The following is a 19,714-nucleotide window of genomic DNA, read 5'->3' on the forward strand; positions in this document are numbered from 1 at the left end:
CAATATAATTAAAGTCCTGACATTATAACCAGAATCTCAAGTCGGGAATCGAAACAATGTGTGTATAGATCTATATTGGGATTGACAACCCCGCACTCAGACTGCTAGCTACAGTCAAGCATACACGCCTACGAGCGATAGTTGTTATCAACAGTTTTAACACACTCATAGCGTTCGGTCAGGCCATCTAGTCAGTATGGTTATAATAAATCATTAAAAAGTTATTAACAATATGTTAGTGTATAATTAACTAAACATAAGTACATTTTCAAAGTACTAGTTTACAAGATAGAATTTACAATATTACATTACAGTTTATAATAACAGTTGGTGGAACCAGGCACACTCACAATTACAAGCTTTACAAAAAGGAATACAACTACAGAACATTGTCATACAAACAGAACAGTTTTATGAGATTAAAATTACTTTTCATATACAACAGAAAATATAGGATTTTCTGGAACAGTTTACATATTCAAGGAACAGAAAAACATACTTTCAAACATAAATACTTATGCACTCACTCAACTTTATGTTGATACTCTCTTTTCAAATTATTTGTATTCTCAGGGAATCAGTACACATGTACTTCCCGAGCTTTTTAGAAAATGGAGCTATTTTGAGTCATGTTTTCTTCTTTTGTATAAATATTTTGGTTTCAATATACAATGATTTAACACATGTAAATACTTATACTTTTTAAATACAGTGGTTGTTTGTACTTTGATTACTATGATGCATGTGTTGTGATACTACAAATGAAGTCCTCCACCCCCGGACGTTTCCGCCGTCTGGTTTGGGGGTGTGACACCCTAGGGGTTAATGGTGGTTAAATAGCCTCTAGAACCCTAAAAATCCTTTCATCCCTTCGTTCACCCATGTTGTGCCGTTAATAGGCCCCTGCACCCCCCTTACGAATAAATCTATTTTTTAGTTTTCAGATTTTCTCCGATTGATCAAATTCAAAACCATATGAAATTACGTATTGAGAAATGGATGCTACATGTCACCTAAAAGGGTGAGTTTGACCTTTTTTTTAAATTAGTTTGAACCATTGGATCGACCAAAAAAGATATGTGAAATTGAGTTCAATGAAAACCCTATATTTGAAACTCAATCCTGCCAGTCTGCCACATAAGATCTAACGTGGCTTCCACATCACAATATTGTAATGTCATTTATTTGGTAACCTGCTAGATTGATGGCAACCGGTCAATTGGTTTAGAAGCGAGTTTGTAGGGATCTTCATTTATAGGCGTCTCTATTTATTTTTTGTACAAATAAATTAACCTTTTAGGGGTATTCATTTATTTGTTGTGCAAATCGCACTGTAGGGGCCTTTATTTACTTGTTATACAAATCGAGTTTCTAAATGACAATAACATCTCCTGATAGGGTGACTATGCTCTTTTTGTTGACTTGTAGGTGAGTTTGAACCCTTGGATCGACCGTGCTTTATTTATTGTATAAATCGAGCTTCTAAACGACAATAACATCTCTTAAATCATTCAATTTGTTGACATTGCAAAAAATTTGTAAATGTAATGACATAATTAAGAAAAAGAAAATCATTGTCAAAATTGAAATTTTATGATAATATAAATATAGTGATTCAGTTAAGAAAAAAGTAACCCAACATCAAAATTGAAATTTTGTGGTAATATACTGGCTTACTTGCAATTTCCCCTTAATTTAATGTAAAATAGTTATATAAAATGTTTTAAATCTTATGTTTTAATTGGTGTTGTGGTGGCATAAATAAGTTTTAACATTGTGTATACTCTCAATAGACTACAAGGAGTCGGGGTGCCAAGGAGCTCGCAGAGGTAGCTAGCACACATTAAACATGACCCCTAGCTTGCGCAAAGTGGGCACCAAGGAGATCTCGTCATGGTTGTAGAAAGAGGAGACATGAGAGAGAAATTTGATTCTGGGGCTGTGATTGGCTCTTCCTAATTTGTTTTCTTTATTATTACCTTTTTCAAAATAGAACTTATTAAAAGACAAAAATGCAAAGTTGGTCCCTGTTGTTTGCAAGAAACTATGAATAAGGTCCAAAAAGTTTCTGACTTACATGAAAGGTCCAAAATCAAAATATTTCCATGATTTTGGTCCTAAAAAAGTTGAAAAGACAAATTTTCCCTATTCATTTCTTTTCTACACTTTTCTAATACTTTACTAATTTAATAAAAAGGAAAAATGAAAAAACACCATCTCATCCCTTATAAGTACTCTCTCTCTCTCTCTCTCTCTCTCACATTATTCAGTTCAAGAACTACCTGTCACCTTCGGCCAACCAACACTGGCCACCACCAAATTAGAAGAAATAGCATCAAAAGTCAAAAATCCTCCATAATCAAAGATAAAAAAAGCTATTGAAATGAACCAACCCAATACCCTTCAATAAAATGGTTACACTCTCCCTTCGTGGCCTGCACATCATCACTGAAACCCTTGAATATTAGATCGCCAGAGAAAACAGAGAGATAGAATGGTATGTGAATGTGATAGATGGATTGCACAACCTTTCTCTTTTTTAATTCACTCGGTTCATCTTTGCTTCAAATTTCCATTTTCCTCTATTTCATTCTTATTCATCAACACCATAACCATTATGTCACAAGGAGAAATATCTCCCAGTTTCTTATAACACCACATATGACCCATCATTACCACCAACCTGAGTGAAAATCCACTGAAGGATCTCCTCAATGACATTTCAGATCCAACCACCAACAATGTCAGACACAACTACATGGGTTATAGTTGTTACGTATCTCCAAATCGGTATCTTCAATGGGGAATGGGCATCCACAACCATCAGGAACTAGTAGGATTGTGACTGGGAATCGATCCTTTCTAGAGTTTATAGTGTATTTGATGCATCCCAACACTATGCCCTACATAGCAAGGATGCATCTGGTGCTGACACGTGTCAAAAAGGTGACGGTCCACGCCTCACCTTCTAGAAGTGTGTGCGTCGCACCTTTTTGAGCGAGGTGTACTCGGGAAAACTTCAAAAATACCAATATTTTTCATACGAACTCTTCTTTTGATGTTCTTTATATCCACACATAGTTATCGATGAAATCGACATCTTTCATTTAGACTCTATCGACTAATTCTCAATTTATTTTTTATTTATTATTTTTAGAAGGCTTAGACTGCTAATCTTCGTTTCAAATTCATATCTTTTTCATACGACGACTATTCTCGATTGTCTTTATATCGACGAAATCCTATGAATGAGATCATCAACTCTTGTTTAGATTGCTTTGGCTAAAAATCGACCGGTCTAAAATTCGGTTTCTGTACTAACACAGTTGCGCTAAAACTTTGAAAAATCATAGCTTCCTCGTATAAAGTCATATTTGGATGATCTCTATATGCACACTATTGGTTTAATGATTACTACGACTTTCGTTTAGATTAGTTAGGCTAAAAAGCAATTTATCAAACATTCACTCTTTACGATACGTAGAGTCGTGTCGATTCAATCGCGAAACTTTGAAGAAGCCTAACTTCTTCATACGGAGTCGGATTTATGTGCTCTTTATAGGTACAAAATCCTTGTCAGATATACTATAACTTTGGTTTAGATTATTTATCCTAAATAATCTTCTATCAAAAAGTCATTTTTAATGCATATTATATCTTAATTGACTAGCCTGAATCTGCAAGCGTTACAAGGTAAAATTAAATTGAGGCCGTAAATGGGTAATTTTTATGATGAGGAGTGGGAAACCTATGAAATACATTTTGACAGGATATACCACCTAATGAGAGCTTTTCGGATGATGTATTGCATGCCTCTAAACTCCTAATAGATCAAAAGTAATGTTCATTTTAAGTTTTATTGCTTTTGGCCTTCGTTTGTCTTTCTCCCATTTGTCCATGTATTGCATAAGTTAAGTCTTCAAGTGTAACGACTGAAAATTTCCAACCAATTTTAACTTTTAAAAAACAACCCTATTTCATTAAATTATTACAAAAAGGTTTTCAATACAATCAATTTAGAGTATTCCCAGAATCACATCACATCATAAACATGAGGAGCGGTACGATCACGCCTTCGCGTTGCCACAGTCTCCTGAAGAACCTGAAAAACATTAAACCACAACTGTAAGCCCGAAAGCTTAGTGAGATATCCCCAAAATACCAACCACATATACCATCCAAGCATAACATGCCATAACATATCCGATCACAGAACAGCCATGCACTTCGGGTCTACTGTGTGACTGGTCCGCCGCTCCGGCCAACAGTCCACCTGGTCCACCCTCTGAGTCTAGCCATATACGTTGAGTCTGCAGTGTGATTGGTCCGCCCGTACCGGGACTTCAATCCACCTGGTCCACTCTCTGAGTCTACAGTATGACTGGTCCGCCCGCACCGGGCCTTCAGTCGGCCTGGTCCACTCTTCGAGCCTCGGTACGTCTGGTCCGCCCTCTTGGGGCCTACAGCCTATCCGGACCGCTCGCTGGGCCTTCGGGATAACCGGTCCGCCCTGGGTATCTTGGCCTACCGCACAAAGCAGGACCCGCCTCAACCCAACTCCAGTCTAAACAACCATGTGCACATAAACATACAATCATATAACAATTCACAGTCAACAAGCCGATCAAGCAGATCACATAACATATCATCATCCTAACCAGGATACCGACCTAACCGGTCACTAGCATAGCATCACCCTACATAACAGGATACCGACCTCAACCAGGTCTCTAACATATACCATCCTAACTACCAGGATGCAAACATATCAAAGCAACAACATAACAACAAATACCCGGATCTCAATCCGATAAAGGGCCGGCCTTGGTGCCTTAGACCCTGTTGATATAGTGAGGATAACTCACCTCGAAATTGCCGACTGAACAGATAAACCCAAGCTGCTCCAACCACCGATACGATCTCCAACACTGGCCAACACCAAGACTCTGAACTCAAAACAAAAGCTAACAATTACCAAAATGCCCCTGGAATCCACTGGTTAACCCTTGGTCAAAGACAAGTCAAAGTCAACCCCTGACTGACTCTACTCGCCGAGTCAACCCAATGACTCGCCGAGTCCACATACACAGAACTTCCCCCATCCGGGACTTAACTCGCCGAGTCCAGCAACTCTGAATCCTTTCTCACTCGACTCACCGAGTCATCCCTTGGCTCACCGAGTCACAGCTCAACCAGAAGAAACTTGGACCTCACGACTAGACTCGCCGAGTCCAAGAACAGACTCACCGAGTCTAAGGCTATCTTCAACCTACTCGCCGAGTTGTTCTTCCAACTCGCCGAGTTCCAGTCCATCTTCAAGCGACTCGCCAAGTACACCTTTGTGACTCGCCGAGTGCCTCTAGATCTCATCCCATATAGAAGCTTTCCAGGCCATGCAATTGATCCAAAACGTAGATCTACCCTCCTACAACCCATCCATCACGTAAAGTGGCAAACTTTACGTGAATCCAAAGAGATCTAGGCATTATACACTCTAGGTCTAGGGTTTGGGACAAGATGGCTTCACCAATCACTCAAGAACAGGGACTTTAATGCACTTTAGACCTCCTCCACTCCAGATCTGAGGTAGCAACCTCAAATCTACTCTTCAAACTCAAGATACCACAAGCTAAACCTCCCACACATCCCAAAAATGAAGAATCTAGATGAATAGCAGCCAAAGAACGAGATAATAGCTCAAAAGGAAGCCCCAACATCAATGAAATCTGAATCTAAGCAAAGCCCCTTGCTCCAAGCCTCCTAACTCTCCAAGATCTTCCTCCAAATCTCTTTTCCAAGGCTCAAAAGCACACAAAACCTTCACAATCGTGCTTCTAGAGTTTTTTGGACTTCAAGGGAGGGTAGAGAGGCTGGGGAGAGGGTATAATGTCCTTTATATAGGGCTCATCCTCCGAAATTAGGGTTTTCTCCACTCAGCACCAACTCGCCGAGTCCAGCCGCCGACCCGCCGAGTTGGCCACTTAACACGCGACCAAAATCACGACCCTACTCGCCGAGTCCACTCGTGGACTCGCCGAGTTGCCCTTTCCAATTTACACCTTTAGCCCTTCAACTTTATTCTTGATATTCCGGGATGTTACATCAAGATATTATGCACTAATATATCACCCAATATAGCAAGAGGAATATCAAGACACTCAAGACTATGTTACAATTTGTTGATTGATTTCATTGGTGTTTTTTAGAAGCACTTAACAATTGTCAAGTTTACTGGAAACAATAACTACCATTCTAACATTAATATGGAACTATATGAGGCGTTATATTAGAGGAAATCTATGACACGTTTTGATAAAAAGTTGCTAAGAGATAGCATGAATCGCCATAAATTGTTATGGAGACAATTGATAAGCTAAGCATGATCCTAAAGTGAATACATAATGCCTAGAAGCGGAAAAAGAGGAAGTTAAAAATATGATCCCAAATATTGAAGGTAAGGGACTTGCTGCTAATTAAAGTTTCATAATGCAAATGACTAAGTTTTTTTAGAAGATAAGGAAATTTGAGTCCCTCATTAAAGGGACCTTAACATGTGTTGGAACGAGTTGGATCATGTGTGTAGTACAGGTTTGAGTTTCCACTGAAATTGTGTGGGATTCGTAACACATTCCACATGTGCTATTTGAGAAAATATCTATGAGGTGAGGCTAGTATATACGTTTTTCCAAGTTGTCGATGATGTTATCTAACTCATAGATAAGTCAACTCAAATATTGGAATGCAAAATGAAGAAGATTTTTTGGAAAGAGATATATTTGTTCATCAGATAAAGGGAATTTGCACCCTATATTCCATGTAGACTCATTCACATATGTGCATACTGGAGTTTTGTTCTTCCATGTTGTAGGGGGGCCATATGGGTCTATGATAGGGGTTGAAAGGGTGGAATCAAAAACCAAACATGAGGTATTAGATTCACTTTTTTTATCTACATATATGAGTTGTGTTGTACATACTATGATAGGTGCCTTACTCGAAGCCAAGAAGTAGGAAGTAGGAAATTAAAACTAAAGTTTTATGGTAAATATTACATCCAAGTTTAAACTAGCAAGTTCAAAATAGTAGCCTTAATGAAAATGAAACAAAGAAGAAATATATGTAACCATATCAAGTGCAATGTAAAAACTTATCTAGGAATGATCTCGGATATTGAAACATCATTTACTGAAACTTGAGATGATCTTGATTTTGATTTTGATATTTGAGGTTTTCCAAAACCACTACTTCCTGAATTGGATGAACTGAATTCCTTAAGAAGTGGCATTTCAGGATCAATGGTACTATGCATGAAAAAAGCAGGTTCTAATGGTAAGGGAAGCGTGAGAGAGAAGCTATTAAGCATAAGAACAACTGAAGCCATGGTTGGCCTATCGATAACATTTTCTTGGACACATAATAACCCAATGTGTATACTTCTAATGACGTCACGCAATGAACCCGATCCTGTTTTCAATGTGGCATCTATTATATCTGCCACCGTCCCATTTCGCCAACTTTTCCATGCCTAAAACACATCCAAAAAGTTGTTAACATTATGATTTGTACAACTTGTTAATCCTAAAAATAACAAAGTAAGAAATTCTTCCGAAAAACTAACAATTCATAAAAAATAAGTGTAATGTTTTGTATCTCTTTTATTAATAAAATTGTACTATTTTAAATATTTTAATCTTTAGTTATGTTGTGAAAAGGTGGATACTTACAAAGCTCAGAAGGTCTTCAACGTCATCTCCACTCCGAAAGCATTGGTTTTTTTGACCTGTTACCATCTCGAGTACTAATACTCCAAAACTAAACACATCCGACTTCACTGAAAATTGTCCATGCATGGCATATTCAGGTGCCATGTAACCGCTATATATAAAAGAATAGTGAATGAGAAAAAAAAAATTAGTATTTCCATACATTATTAGAAAAGAAAAACTTAATTTTGTCGGAATCCATCACTAATGGATTTACAGAAAATTTCAATGGAATTTTTTCTATCGGCAAAAACCTTGTGGGTAATTCTTTATGATGGATTTCTGATAGAACACACACACACATACACACACACACACACACACACATATATATATATATATATATATATATATATATATATATATATCCTCTCTAATACATGAGCCACTTGTCAGACTTTCCTTCAACTTGTCAAATGTCATTTTGTAGTTATTTTGATTTTTTTTTATCACATGCCATTTTATGAGTTTTTATATTTTATTAAATTCTACATATGTAATAATTACAATAAATTTAGTAATAAATGGATATCAATGTCATTAATAAACTACCCTTTTAATTTGAAATTTCTCAAAACCTCATTACTTTTTTTTTGTTTATTTATTTAAATTATCTGTTTAAATTTAAAAGATAAAAAACATTTCCATTATGATAATTTATTTATTTTTTTTATTTTTTTAAAAATTCAAAGTTCTCAAATATTTAGATATTTATATTTAATTTTTTTTAAATTCACTCATGTAATAAAAGGGTTTCACAACTATATATATATATATATATATATATATATATATATATATATATATATACCCTTAAGGGTATATAAGCTTAGGTACCGAACGCAATGTACTACGTCGTTTTGTATCATATATATATATATATATATATATATATATATATATATATATATATATATATATATATTGTAATTGTCCAATATTCTTATAATTAAACTTCTAACTTAATTTACTTCCAATATTTTTATAAATTTCATATTTATCTTCCTCTTAAATAATTTTCATTTTCAACTATAATATATATAACCTAGTAGGTGTTCGATAAAAAGATATGATGTAAGAAGAAGATAATTGTGAAATTTTGAAAGTCTTGAAAGTAAATCAAGTTAGAGATTGAAGTTTAAGAACATTATAATGAATATATCAATCAAAACGACATATTATGATGAGTTTGGGTACCTAAGTTTATATACCCTTAAGGTTATATTCATTTTTCTCATATATATATATATATATATATATATATATATATATATATATATTATATCTCTGCAAAACGTAAAGGTGTTCATATTACAAATCTTACTAGAACTGCTCGTTTTTTATCAGAAGCTTGTGATTTGGTTTTTGATGTTGCAAGCAGAGGAAAAGAATTCTTAATTGTTGGCACTAAAAATAAAGAAGTTGATTTAGTAGCATGGGCTGCAATAAGGGCTTGGTGTCATTATGCTAATAAAAAATGGCTCGGTGGTATGTTAACGAATTGGTCCACTACAGAAACAAGACTTCATAAGTTTAGAGGCTTGAGAACCAAACAAAAAACAGAGGGGCTCGACCGTCTTCCGAAAAAAAAGATGCGGCTATGTTGAAAAGACAATTATCTCATTTACAAACATATCTAGACAGGATTATCAGATTGTAGGTTATCATTTACGTTAACCTCTAGTTAAATTCCTGAAAAGTTCTTACGAATACAAACGGAATACGGTGTATATAAAACACCTTGTGTCAATCGGAGACAACCGTATGGATCAAGTCAAGTAGTGTAGTGATTCACACGGTTCTCGCAAAGACCAAGTATATTGGGTGAAAATTTAAATTCATATTTTGTTTTTACTTTATTTAAGATTTAAGACAATAAAAATTTAAGATTTAAGAGAATAAAAATCCTTCTTCTTTTTTCTTTTCATTAGTCAACCATATATATATATATATATATATATATATATATATATATATATATATATATATATATATATATATATATATATAGAGAGAGAGAGAGAGAGAGAGAGAGAGTGAGTGAGTGAGTGAGAGAGAGAGAGAGAGAACGACCATTTGGTATTTTTCTTATTCCGAGTGACAACTACTTTTTGTGTTTTCTCTTCATGTTTTTTTCAAACTTTATACAACGTTTTTTTTCTTCGCAATTTTAGACATGCATCTTATTTTCACTTCATGTTTTTTTGCATCATGTTTTTTCGCAACTTTTTCCCATTCCGAGGGTCATCTTTATTACACACATACGCATACATTAAGGGCATTTCCAACCTACCCCCAAACTCTATTTCTTCCCTCATTCTTCTCCAACTCTATCTCATTTTCACCTACATTTTTCGAGATATGAACAGTATTCATCCATATATGGAGGAATACTATTCATATCTCGATAAATGAAAGTGAAGTTTGGTTCTCAATTTTAATCCCTCTCATTTTTATTTTATACATTTCTAACTTATTTTATCTATTAATTATAATTTTAATGCAATATTTAATAGTTATAATATCATGCTATATATTAATTTATATTAATTAATCATAAATATAGAGTTTAATTAGTAAAGAGGTGTATTTGACAATATATATATAAGTTAAAAAAATGGAATATTCTAAGAATATAGTTTTTGAGGTAAAAAATGGGTAGAAAATGGAGTGGGAGATGAAACGCTATTTACTCTATTTTTTACTCTATTTATGGGGGGAAAATGGAGATGGGTTGGAGATGGTCTAACATCATAGTTATATTTAGTAATTAAAATACGTAATAATAACAATCGTAAGGAATAGCAACGGAAAAGTGTTAGTTTAACGAGGATTATTTGGCAATTTTCAATGAAATACCGACATATGTTTAAAATGATAATAAAATTTTTTTTTTTTGTAATAATTCGGAAATCCTTGGTAATTTCCGACGGAATATAGACAGAATATATAAAATAAATAAATTAAAAAATACATCAGAATTCGGTCAATAATTGTCAACGGAGATATTCCTTAGGTAAATTTCGTAGGAAAAAATACATCTTTATATGTTGGTTCAGTCCCCTTCGTCTGGATCAATGAAAGGTTACAACCAAACAGAATAACTAACAGAGGTGCAGAAAAGATTACACCATTTTACTTATGTTGAATTCGATTAAAACAAAAAGAAAGCTGTAATACTTAAATAAACGACAAAGCAAAATTGAAAAACTAAACTGCACAATCGTGTGCTCCTAAACTGGTGGCAACTAAGCCGCTTATTCCTTTTGACAAGGTCAACTAAGAGAACAACTCATAATTACTTTTCCCACATACTTCCCCTTAATTCTGAACTTTGTCCTCAAGCCTTAGAATTCCCAAAGGATCCCTCATTTCTATAAAATTGTCATTATGCTTGCTCTTCCCATGAAAAAACAGGTTTTGCATAAGGGCTATAGCTGATTTGTTGTCTACATACATCCTGACACATTCTTCTTTCTAACCGATCAACTCTTTTAGAAGACTCCTTAGCCAAAGTGTTTGGCAAGTTGTCGCATTTGCTGCCATAAACTCTGACTCGCAAGAAGATAGAGCCAAAGTGTGTTGTTTGTAGGACGACCATCTGATTGGATTTCCAAATAGATAGAAAACCATTCATGTTGTACCCTTTCTACCATCAATATCCATTCCATAACTACTATCGCTGAATCAAATAATCTTTCTATCACCACCTTTCTTATACATTAAGCCAAAGTTGGTTGTCCCCTTTATGTACCTTAAAATATGTTTGACTGCCTTGAGATGACTCTCCTTTGGTGACTCTATGTATCTGTTTACTACTCCAACTGAGTAGCTCAAATCCGTTCTTGAGTGAATGATGTAACGGAGGCTGCCAATGAGGCGTCGGTAGTCGACGACATTGACTGGTACTACATCTTCATCTTTCGTTAGAGCGAGCCTTGGTTCCACTGGTATTCCGATGGGTTACAAACTGCCATACCTGCTATTTGTAATATGTTCTTAGCATACCCGGTTTGGCTAATTGTGATACCATCTTTGTCTTGCTGGACTTCTATTCCCAGGTAGTAGGATAAAGTTTCCAAATCACTCATGTCAAAGATCTTTAGCATCCACCTTTTGAACTCAGCCACCAGCTCCTTACTTGTACCTGTCATGATTAATTCGTCTACATAATCACCAATAATCAAGGTGTTGTTTGACTTCTGGAGCTTGTATAAGACATATTCCTGTGGGCGTCTTTGAAATCCCATCTCTTCCAAGGTCTTGTCAAGTCATTCATTCCAAGCTCTTGGAGCTTGACGCAAACCATATAGTGCCTTGTTAAGCATGTAGACCATGTTTTCTTTTCCTTCAATGACAAAACCCATTGGTTGGGTAACATACACCTCTTCCTATAGGATTTCGTTCAAGAACGAAGATTTTACATCCAAGTGATGGTCTCTCCACCCTTCACTTGCTGCTAATGCCAATAACATACAAATTGTTTCCAAACAAGCCATTGGTGCAAAGGCCTCATCAAAATTGACACATTTTTGTTGTACGTAGCCCTTTGCAACAATTCTTGCTTTGTATTTTGTGACTCTCCCTTATGCATTCTTCTTCAATTTGAATACCAACTTCATCCTATTGCCTTTTGACCTTTTGGAAAGTGAGTTAACTTCCATGTATTGTTGTTTTCAACCGATTCCAGCTGTTTTTCCATTGCATTTCTCCAATCCTTATCAGTTGAAGCATCTTCATAGGTAGTGGGTTCTTCACCTACATACATCATAATTTTTGAATCGTCTTCCAGCTCCTATGTTTCATTATAGATATATTCAAGGCTCTAAATCCTTGAACAGGTGTGTCGCCGTAAGATGTTTTGTCTACGAGTTCTTCTGATGATGGCGTCATAGAGTCTCCAAGGCTAATTAGGATTTCTCTCACGAGAGGCGATTAATCATACCGTGTTGATGATGGCTGATCTCCACCGGATGGTAAAATAGGGCTTCCACTTTTTCCTAATATTGGATTGAATTCCTACACCCTATTTTGGGCTATTCCTTTACTCAAAAATCTGACCCAAAAATTGCTTAGAATTCGGCCTTCAAAATGGACCTTATCCCAATCCCATTCTCTTTTTTCTTTGAATACCAAATCTCTTGCTACATATATTCTATTTCGTTTAGGTCAATACAGTCGGAACCCCTTGCTTCCTTCTTTGTTTCCCAGATACACCATTCATTCACTTCTATCACCCAAGTTTGGGACTTTGTTAGTTGGTATCTTTGCGTGAGCAACGTAACCAAATACCTTAAAATGCTCCAGAGTTGGCTTCTTCCCTTGTAAAACTTTATATGGGGTCATGTCTTTCACTCCTCTTATTGGGAATCGATTGAGAATTTTACAGCATGGCGAACAACTTCTCCCCATAATGTTTCTGGAACATTCATGGCCTTCAATAAAGATCTTGTGGCTTCAAGGATTGTTGTATTTCTGCGTTCTACTACCCCGTTATGTTGTGGGGAGTAGGGTGTTGTTAGCTAACTCTTAATTCCTTCCTTTCTGCAATAACCAATGAATTCATTGGATGTGAATTCACCTCCTCGATCTGTACGTAGTGTTTTCAGCTTGTGTTGCCCTTCACTTTCGACCAAAGTCTTAAATCTCTTGAAAGCAGAGAAGGCTTCATTTTTGGTTTTGATCATCGACACCCACATGTATCTACAATAGTTGTCTACAATGAGAAGGAAGTATCCATTTCCTGCTAGAGCTTGGGATGTTATAGGGCCATATAAGTCTTCATGTACCAGTTCAAGTGGAGAACTAGCTCGCCACTATGCTTCTTTCGAGAACGGATATCGAGTCTATTTGGCAACTGAACATTCCTCACAAATCTATGTGGGATGGTGAATTTTCGGCACTCCCCACACTAGATCCTTTTCAACCATAGACTCGATGACACGGAAGTTCACATGACCCAATCTTGAGTTCCATAGCCATGCAGTATCATCTAGGCTCGCACTAAGACACACAGGTTGTGTTGTATGCAAAACAATCTTATACAACCTGTTCTTTAAACATTGTACCTTCATTGTCAACCGGTTGCCTGCATCATGGACCCTTAAAACTTCATGAAGCATCTCGATCTTGTACCCCACTTCTATGATCTATCCTAAGCAAAGTATATTAGTTTGCAAATCTGGGATGTAGTATACTTCATAGATGACTTGTTGCTCTCCATTTTTACATTCCAAGGGAATTGTATCTCTTCCTTTGATCTGAACTTTGGACCCATCCTCGAATCGTACTTGCCATGTTACTCTTTCATCAAATCTGCAAAGTAATCTCACACCCCCGTCATGTGATTGCGTGCACCATTATCCAAGTACCATGTATCCTTCTCATTCCCTTTTGTTGCTGAGAAAACTTTATATTTATTGAGCAATACCCAGTCATCTGTATCTTCACCCCCATATAGTTAACATAAGAGCATGTTCCTCTTCCTATACCTATGTGAGATTAACATCAACTTCCTTCCTCTTAGGATTTGGGCACTCTAATGCAAAATGCCCAAACAAGTCACAGTCGAAGCACTTTATGTGACTCTTGTCTCTTCCCATTCCTTGACTATTGTTTGTATCCAGTGAAGGTTGGTGATTGCCTCGACCTCCTGTACCCCTTGAGCCTCTTCTTCTATAGTAGCTTCATCAACCTCCCCTCTCACTGTGAGACGAGCCACGACCTCTTCCAGTCGAACTAGTAAAGCCTTTATTTGATTTTTGACCTATTTTCCATTCAGATCAAGTGAGCAACAAACCCGCTACAACATTAGTGTTTTCACTACAAACTTTCAACCGATCCTCATAAGCTTTGAGTGTTCTTATAGCTTTTTCAATTGGAATCGTATCCAAATATGAATACTGTTCAATCGAGGCCACAAGTTGTAGATACTTTTCAGGGACAAAATCAAGCATTTTTCTCACCAAAGTACTATCTTCTATTATTGCACCAAGGACGATGTATTTTGAGTTTATCCTACTCAACTTTCATGAGAAATCATCTACAAAATCTCCTTATTTCATCTTCAGTTCATCAACCTCACTTTTGAGTGTGTGAAATCTCTCATTTTGCACTCGATTTGTACCCAGGTATCGAATTCTCAATGATTCCCACACTTTTTTTTTGTAGTTTTCATCTTGGATACCTGCATGAGAATATCCTCTGGTATTTCTTGGAAGATGTAGGCTCATTCCATCTTATTATACTTCTCTTCCACAATCACTCCAGCTGTTGGTTCTATGGATTCCAAAACACCTTGAGCATCTATAATAGCCTCTATCTTGATTGCCCATGTGGTATAGTTTGCTGAAGTCAACAGTGGACACTCTATTGTTATCTTTTGTGACCTGCTAGCTAGAACCCATCATGTTATTGTATCTAATGGATTTGGGCATAAACTAGAAAGATCTGATACCAAGTGTTGGTTCAGGCCCTTTGTCTGGATCAATACAAGGTTGCACCCAAACAGAGTAAGTAACAGAGGTGCAGAAAAAATTCCACCTTTTTTCTGATTGTTGAATTCGTTTAAAACAAAAAGAAAGCTACAATACTTAAATAAAGGACAAAGCAAAACTGCAAAAGTAAATTGCAACAATCGTGTGCTCCTAAAAAGGTGGCAACTAAGCCACTTATTCCTATTGACAGGGTCAACTAAGAGATCAAGTCAGAATTATTGTTCCCATAATGTAGTCATAAAAAATAGATGACCTATTTGTTGATGGGGTTTAAAGCGGAAAGGAAAAAAAATTATAAAGCTGGTGTGTTTAATTTCATATGAATAAAGTGTACTTACTAGGTTCCGACAATTCGACTAGTGTCACCTTGAGTTTCTTCAGGTTTAAACAGTCTGGCCATCCCAAAATCTGCAATTTTAGGAATCATTTCTGCATCTAACAAAACATTACTAGCTTTCATATCACGGTGAATTATCCTTAAACGAGAATCTTCATGAAGGTATAAAAGCCCCTTGGCAATGCCTTTGATGATCTTGTATCTCTTTTCCCAATCAAGAAGTGTGCGTTTAGTTGGATCTACAAGTGTCATCATATATTAGAGATTATATATTAACTATATTCATAACAGTAAAATTACAAAATTGTTGTAAAGCAATTGATAAACACTATAGACTAAGGATAAGCTCTTATTATAGCATAGAAAATTGCTTAAACTATGTTACAATTATTCATTGCTAAAAACTCTCATATTCGATATCCTAAACTCGATATTTAGATATAGTAATGTACTTATAGTCTTACTCGATCTCTAATTACCATATAGAGGTATCATTGCTTGAACCATAAGAAACCTATACTGACTTAAACACTAAGCAACTTCCAAGGATTCATTCTTGCACAAGGATCGACGCTCCTATACTTCATCGTGTAAGGAATGGTATTATTGGAAATTAGCTAACATTACATCATCTCTCATCGATGTAAAATTAGTGAAAATTATATATATATATATATATATATATATATATATATATATATATATATGTATAGAGAGAGAGAGAGAGAGGGGTAAGTTCAATTGAGAAAATAAAAAAATATTGAAAATAAGGGAATCATTCATAGTCAGTCATTTATTGTTGCCGCAAAACTCTCCATCGTACCGGCAGAAAGGGAAATGATTACACATGTGTTTTTCAGCCAAATGTTTCCTTAAACTATGTTAATCATTACCTTAATATATACAAAAATATTGTTTTTTTATTATTTTATTTTATTTTTAAGGAGCTCTTTTTATCAAAAAACTATTTTGAAATACCAAAATTCAAAATTTTGTATTCTCAATAAATCTATAGTTTTTAGATAAAATAAAAGTTTTATTATTTATAGTTTCAATCCTCGTTATTCATAAGTGAATAAAATACATCAAATCTTTATTAAGTACATGCATTAATCACTTATAAATAAAAAGTATGCTTAAGTGTTTTTTACAGTTTAAGTATCATTCATATATGAATATAACATGTAATATGCTTTTTACAGTTTATATTACTCTTGTCGCATTTTATATTCACATATGAATAAAACGTACACTTGCACTTCTCACAAATTATATTCATATATGAATAACTCATTGATGACAATTTTGTTACAGTTAATTTGTTATTCATATATGAATAAGGAATTTGAATTTTCAAAACAATTTGTCTTTTATTAGCATACTACTTATTCATATATTAATAGAACATATGACGAGAGCTAATACACATTATATATATATATATATATATATATATATATATATATATATATATATATAACATGAAAGACAATGTAAAAAAAATATATTTTAGGTAAAAAAAAATTATTATGTGTTATATTAATATATGAATGATATTTAAACTAAAAAAAATAAGAATACGTTTTATTAAGTTTTATTACTAAGTGAATAAAAAATATATTGTAATAAAAATCTGATACATTTTTATTCATTTACGAATAACGATAGCTGAAACTATAAAGAACAATAAATTTTTTATTTTTTCATAAAATTATATCAATATAGATGTATATTTATAGAAAATAAAAAATTTTGAATTTTGATATATTTAAAGAAATTTTTCGATAAAAATAGCTCTTTAAAAATTAAAAAAAAAACAAAACAAAAAAAAGTATGTTTATATATATATTAAAGTAACGATTAGCGAAGTTTAAATAAACATGTTTGGTTTGAAAGCATTTGTGTATCCCTTATCTCATTCTTAATATTTTTATTTTTCTCAATTGAACCATCTTCTGTGTGTGTGTGTGTATATATATATATATATATATATATATATATATATATATATATATATATATATATATAAACGTAATTACCAAATATAAACTGATCGAGACTTGCATTTGGCAAGTACTCGTAAATGAGAAGTCGTTCACTCCCTTCTATGCTGAAACCAAGTAGTCTAACCAAATTACGATGTTGAAGTTTTGCAACTAGCAAAACCTCATTCTTGAATTCCACGTCACCTTGCCCAGAATCCCTTCCTAGCCTCTTTACGGCAACTTCCTGCCCATCTCCAAGCTTACCCTAAATATGAAAAGATATCATATATTAACATGTAAGTAATGGCGAGTCCACATATTACAAAGGTAGGTCACTTGACCTACCTTATTATTTTATTTGAATTATAAGAGGTATACAGAAATGAAAACTGTGACCTATCTTACTTATGTTTAGTGAACTAACCTATGTTTTGGCAAAAGAAAATATGTATAAATTAAGATTTTTAAAGGTTATATTTTATATTCCAATAGCCCAAATAAATAATATTTGTAAGGTAGAGGTGAACAAACATCAGTTTTAACCGAATTAAGTTTTTTTTTTAAACCAATTCGGTTTTTTACTACTTTTTTTTTTTATATATTTGTTTCTGTTTCAAAAGGTATTAATAATGATATAATTGTCAAACTATATCAATATATATCCATCAAGTACAGTTGTAATAACCTTAATTTTTTATTTTTTTTGTTTATACGATCTGATGCGACCTGAACTCGCAACTAGTATTTTTTTTCTATCTATATCATTTAAATAATGAACCATGTCGTTTTACGTTTTAGACTCGCCGCTGCATGTAAGTAATATATAGCAAGATTCTCATATTTTGAAATGTAAGTACAAGATCTTATTGGGTATATATACCTTGTAAACTACACCAAATCCACCTCTTCCAAGCTTATTCTCTTCAGAGAAGTCATTGGTTGCTGCTCTCACCAGGTTAAAGTTGTATTGCAAAGCATCAGCGGTGCCAATATCCATCGTTCCAGCTAGTATTTAGAGGAACAAAAATTAGAGATAGGATTAGTTTCAGCATGTTAATGTCGTAGTTAATACTTTAATATTTTAAACAAGGGGTCTGTTATTTTTGTCGCAATAAGTTTTAGGATGTGAAATTGAAACATACTCTCACTATTTTCAAGCGGCGGAAGTGGCGGCTGCAGGATTTGCTTTTTCTTTCTTTTTAATGCTATGAAGATACATATCGAGCCAATTATTATGGCAGTGCCGATTGTTATAAGAACAATTATTAGGACAGTGCGTGTCGTGTTATTCCCTTTCCCTGCAAAATAGAAATTGTTACCAAAAAGTAAAGTTCGAAACATATAAATAAAAAATAATTAGTTGAAAACTTTACTAAAAGTAATCAACTTCATTTCAACAGTAAGATATATGTAACAAGTTTACGATTGAATTTTAGGAAACTGTTTGTTTAGAACAGCCACAATGATTTATAAAACGAAAACCTAGCAATACAAAACTGGCAAAAACCTGGAAGAAAGAAGAACAAATATGGAAACTTTTTTCACCATGATGAAATAAAATTTGACTAGCTATAAGTATGATGCCCTTGTCGAAACTACACGTGTGAAGTTAGAAAGACTATCGCAGAGGCGAAAGAGGAGGTTCTCTATGGATTTTTTATGTTAGATCTGGAACTATAAAGATCCAGATCTTGGTGATGATACCGACATTGTGGTGGAATAATAATATGCATTTATCTTCGTGATGGAGTTCACATAAATAGAGGGAGTTGGTTTCATAAGACTCCTAGTATGGTCGCTGAACTAGTAATTTGATACTTATAAAAAGCCACTCCCGATCAAGGCATTTTCCATATGGTGGACCGATGTATTGATTTTATGGAGTTTTGTGATGAGATCGGTTCATATGTGCTTTTACAAACCAACAATGAACACATTACCTCGTTATGTTATGAGATGCATTGATTTCTTGCGAATAAAGAAACAATAGACCATGTATCACTCTTCATCTAAAGTAGAATACATAGCAATGGATACTATAACAAGTGAGATATTATGGCTATGAAAATATTTATGTGACCTTTATATAGAAAATCCATAGCCCAAAAAGTGATTTAGTAAATATGAAGTAGT

The 19,714-nt window shown here is 34.4% G+C and overlaps 1 protein-coding gene across 1 annotated transcript in view; it reads right to left on the minus strand.

Annotated features, from left to right (window-relative positions):
* Positions 1–7,008: 7,008 nt before the first annotated feature.
* Positions 7,009–19,714, minus strand: part of LOC145102128 (cysteine-rich receptor-like protein kinase 15) — a 31,920-nt gene continuing 19,214 nt past the window's right edge. Inside the window, exons 2-7 of the mRNA XM_079039488.1 lie at positions 18,724–18,879; positions 18,462–18,586; positions 17,636–17,846; positions 15,598–15,835; positions 7,725–7,875; positions 7,009–7,525 (exon numbers count right to left, since the gene is read on the minus strand). Of these exons, the coding sequence (XP_078895614.1) occupies positions 7,148–7,525; positions 7,725–7,875; positions 15,598–15,835; positions 17,636–17,846; positions 18,462–18,586; positions 18,724–18,879 (1,259 nt within the window). The 3' untranslated portion in view covers positions 7,009–7,147. The remainder of the gene's footprint in view (positions 7,526–7,724; positions 7,876–15,597; positions 15,836–17,635; positions 17,847–18,461; positions 18,587–18,723; positions 18,880–19,714) is intronic.

Source organism: Lactuca serriola, chromosome 4 (genome assembly GCF_051521515.1).
Source record: "Lactuca serriola cultivar US96UC23 chromosome 4, Lser_US96UC23_V15, whole genome shotgun sequence".
Lineage (NCBI taxonomy): Eukaryota > Viridiplantae > Streptophyta > Magnoliopsida > Asterales > Asteraceae > Lactuca > Lactuca serriola.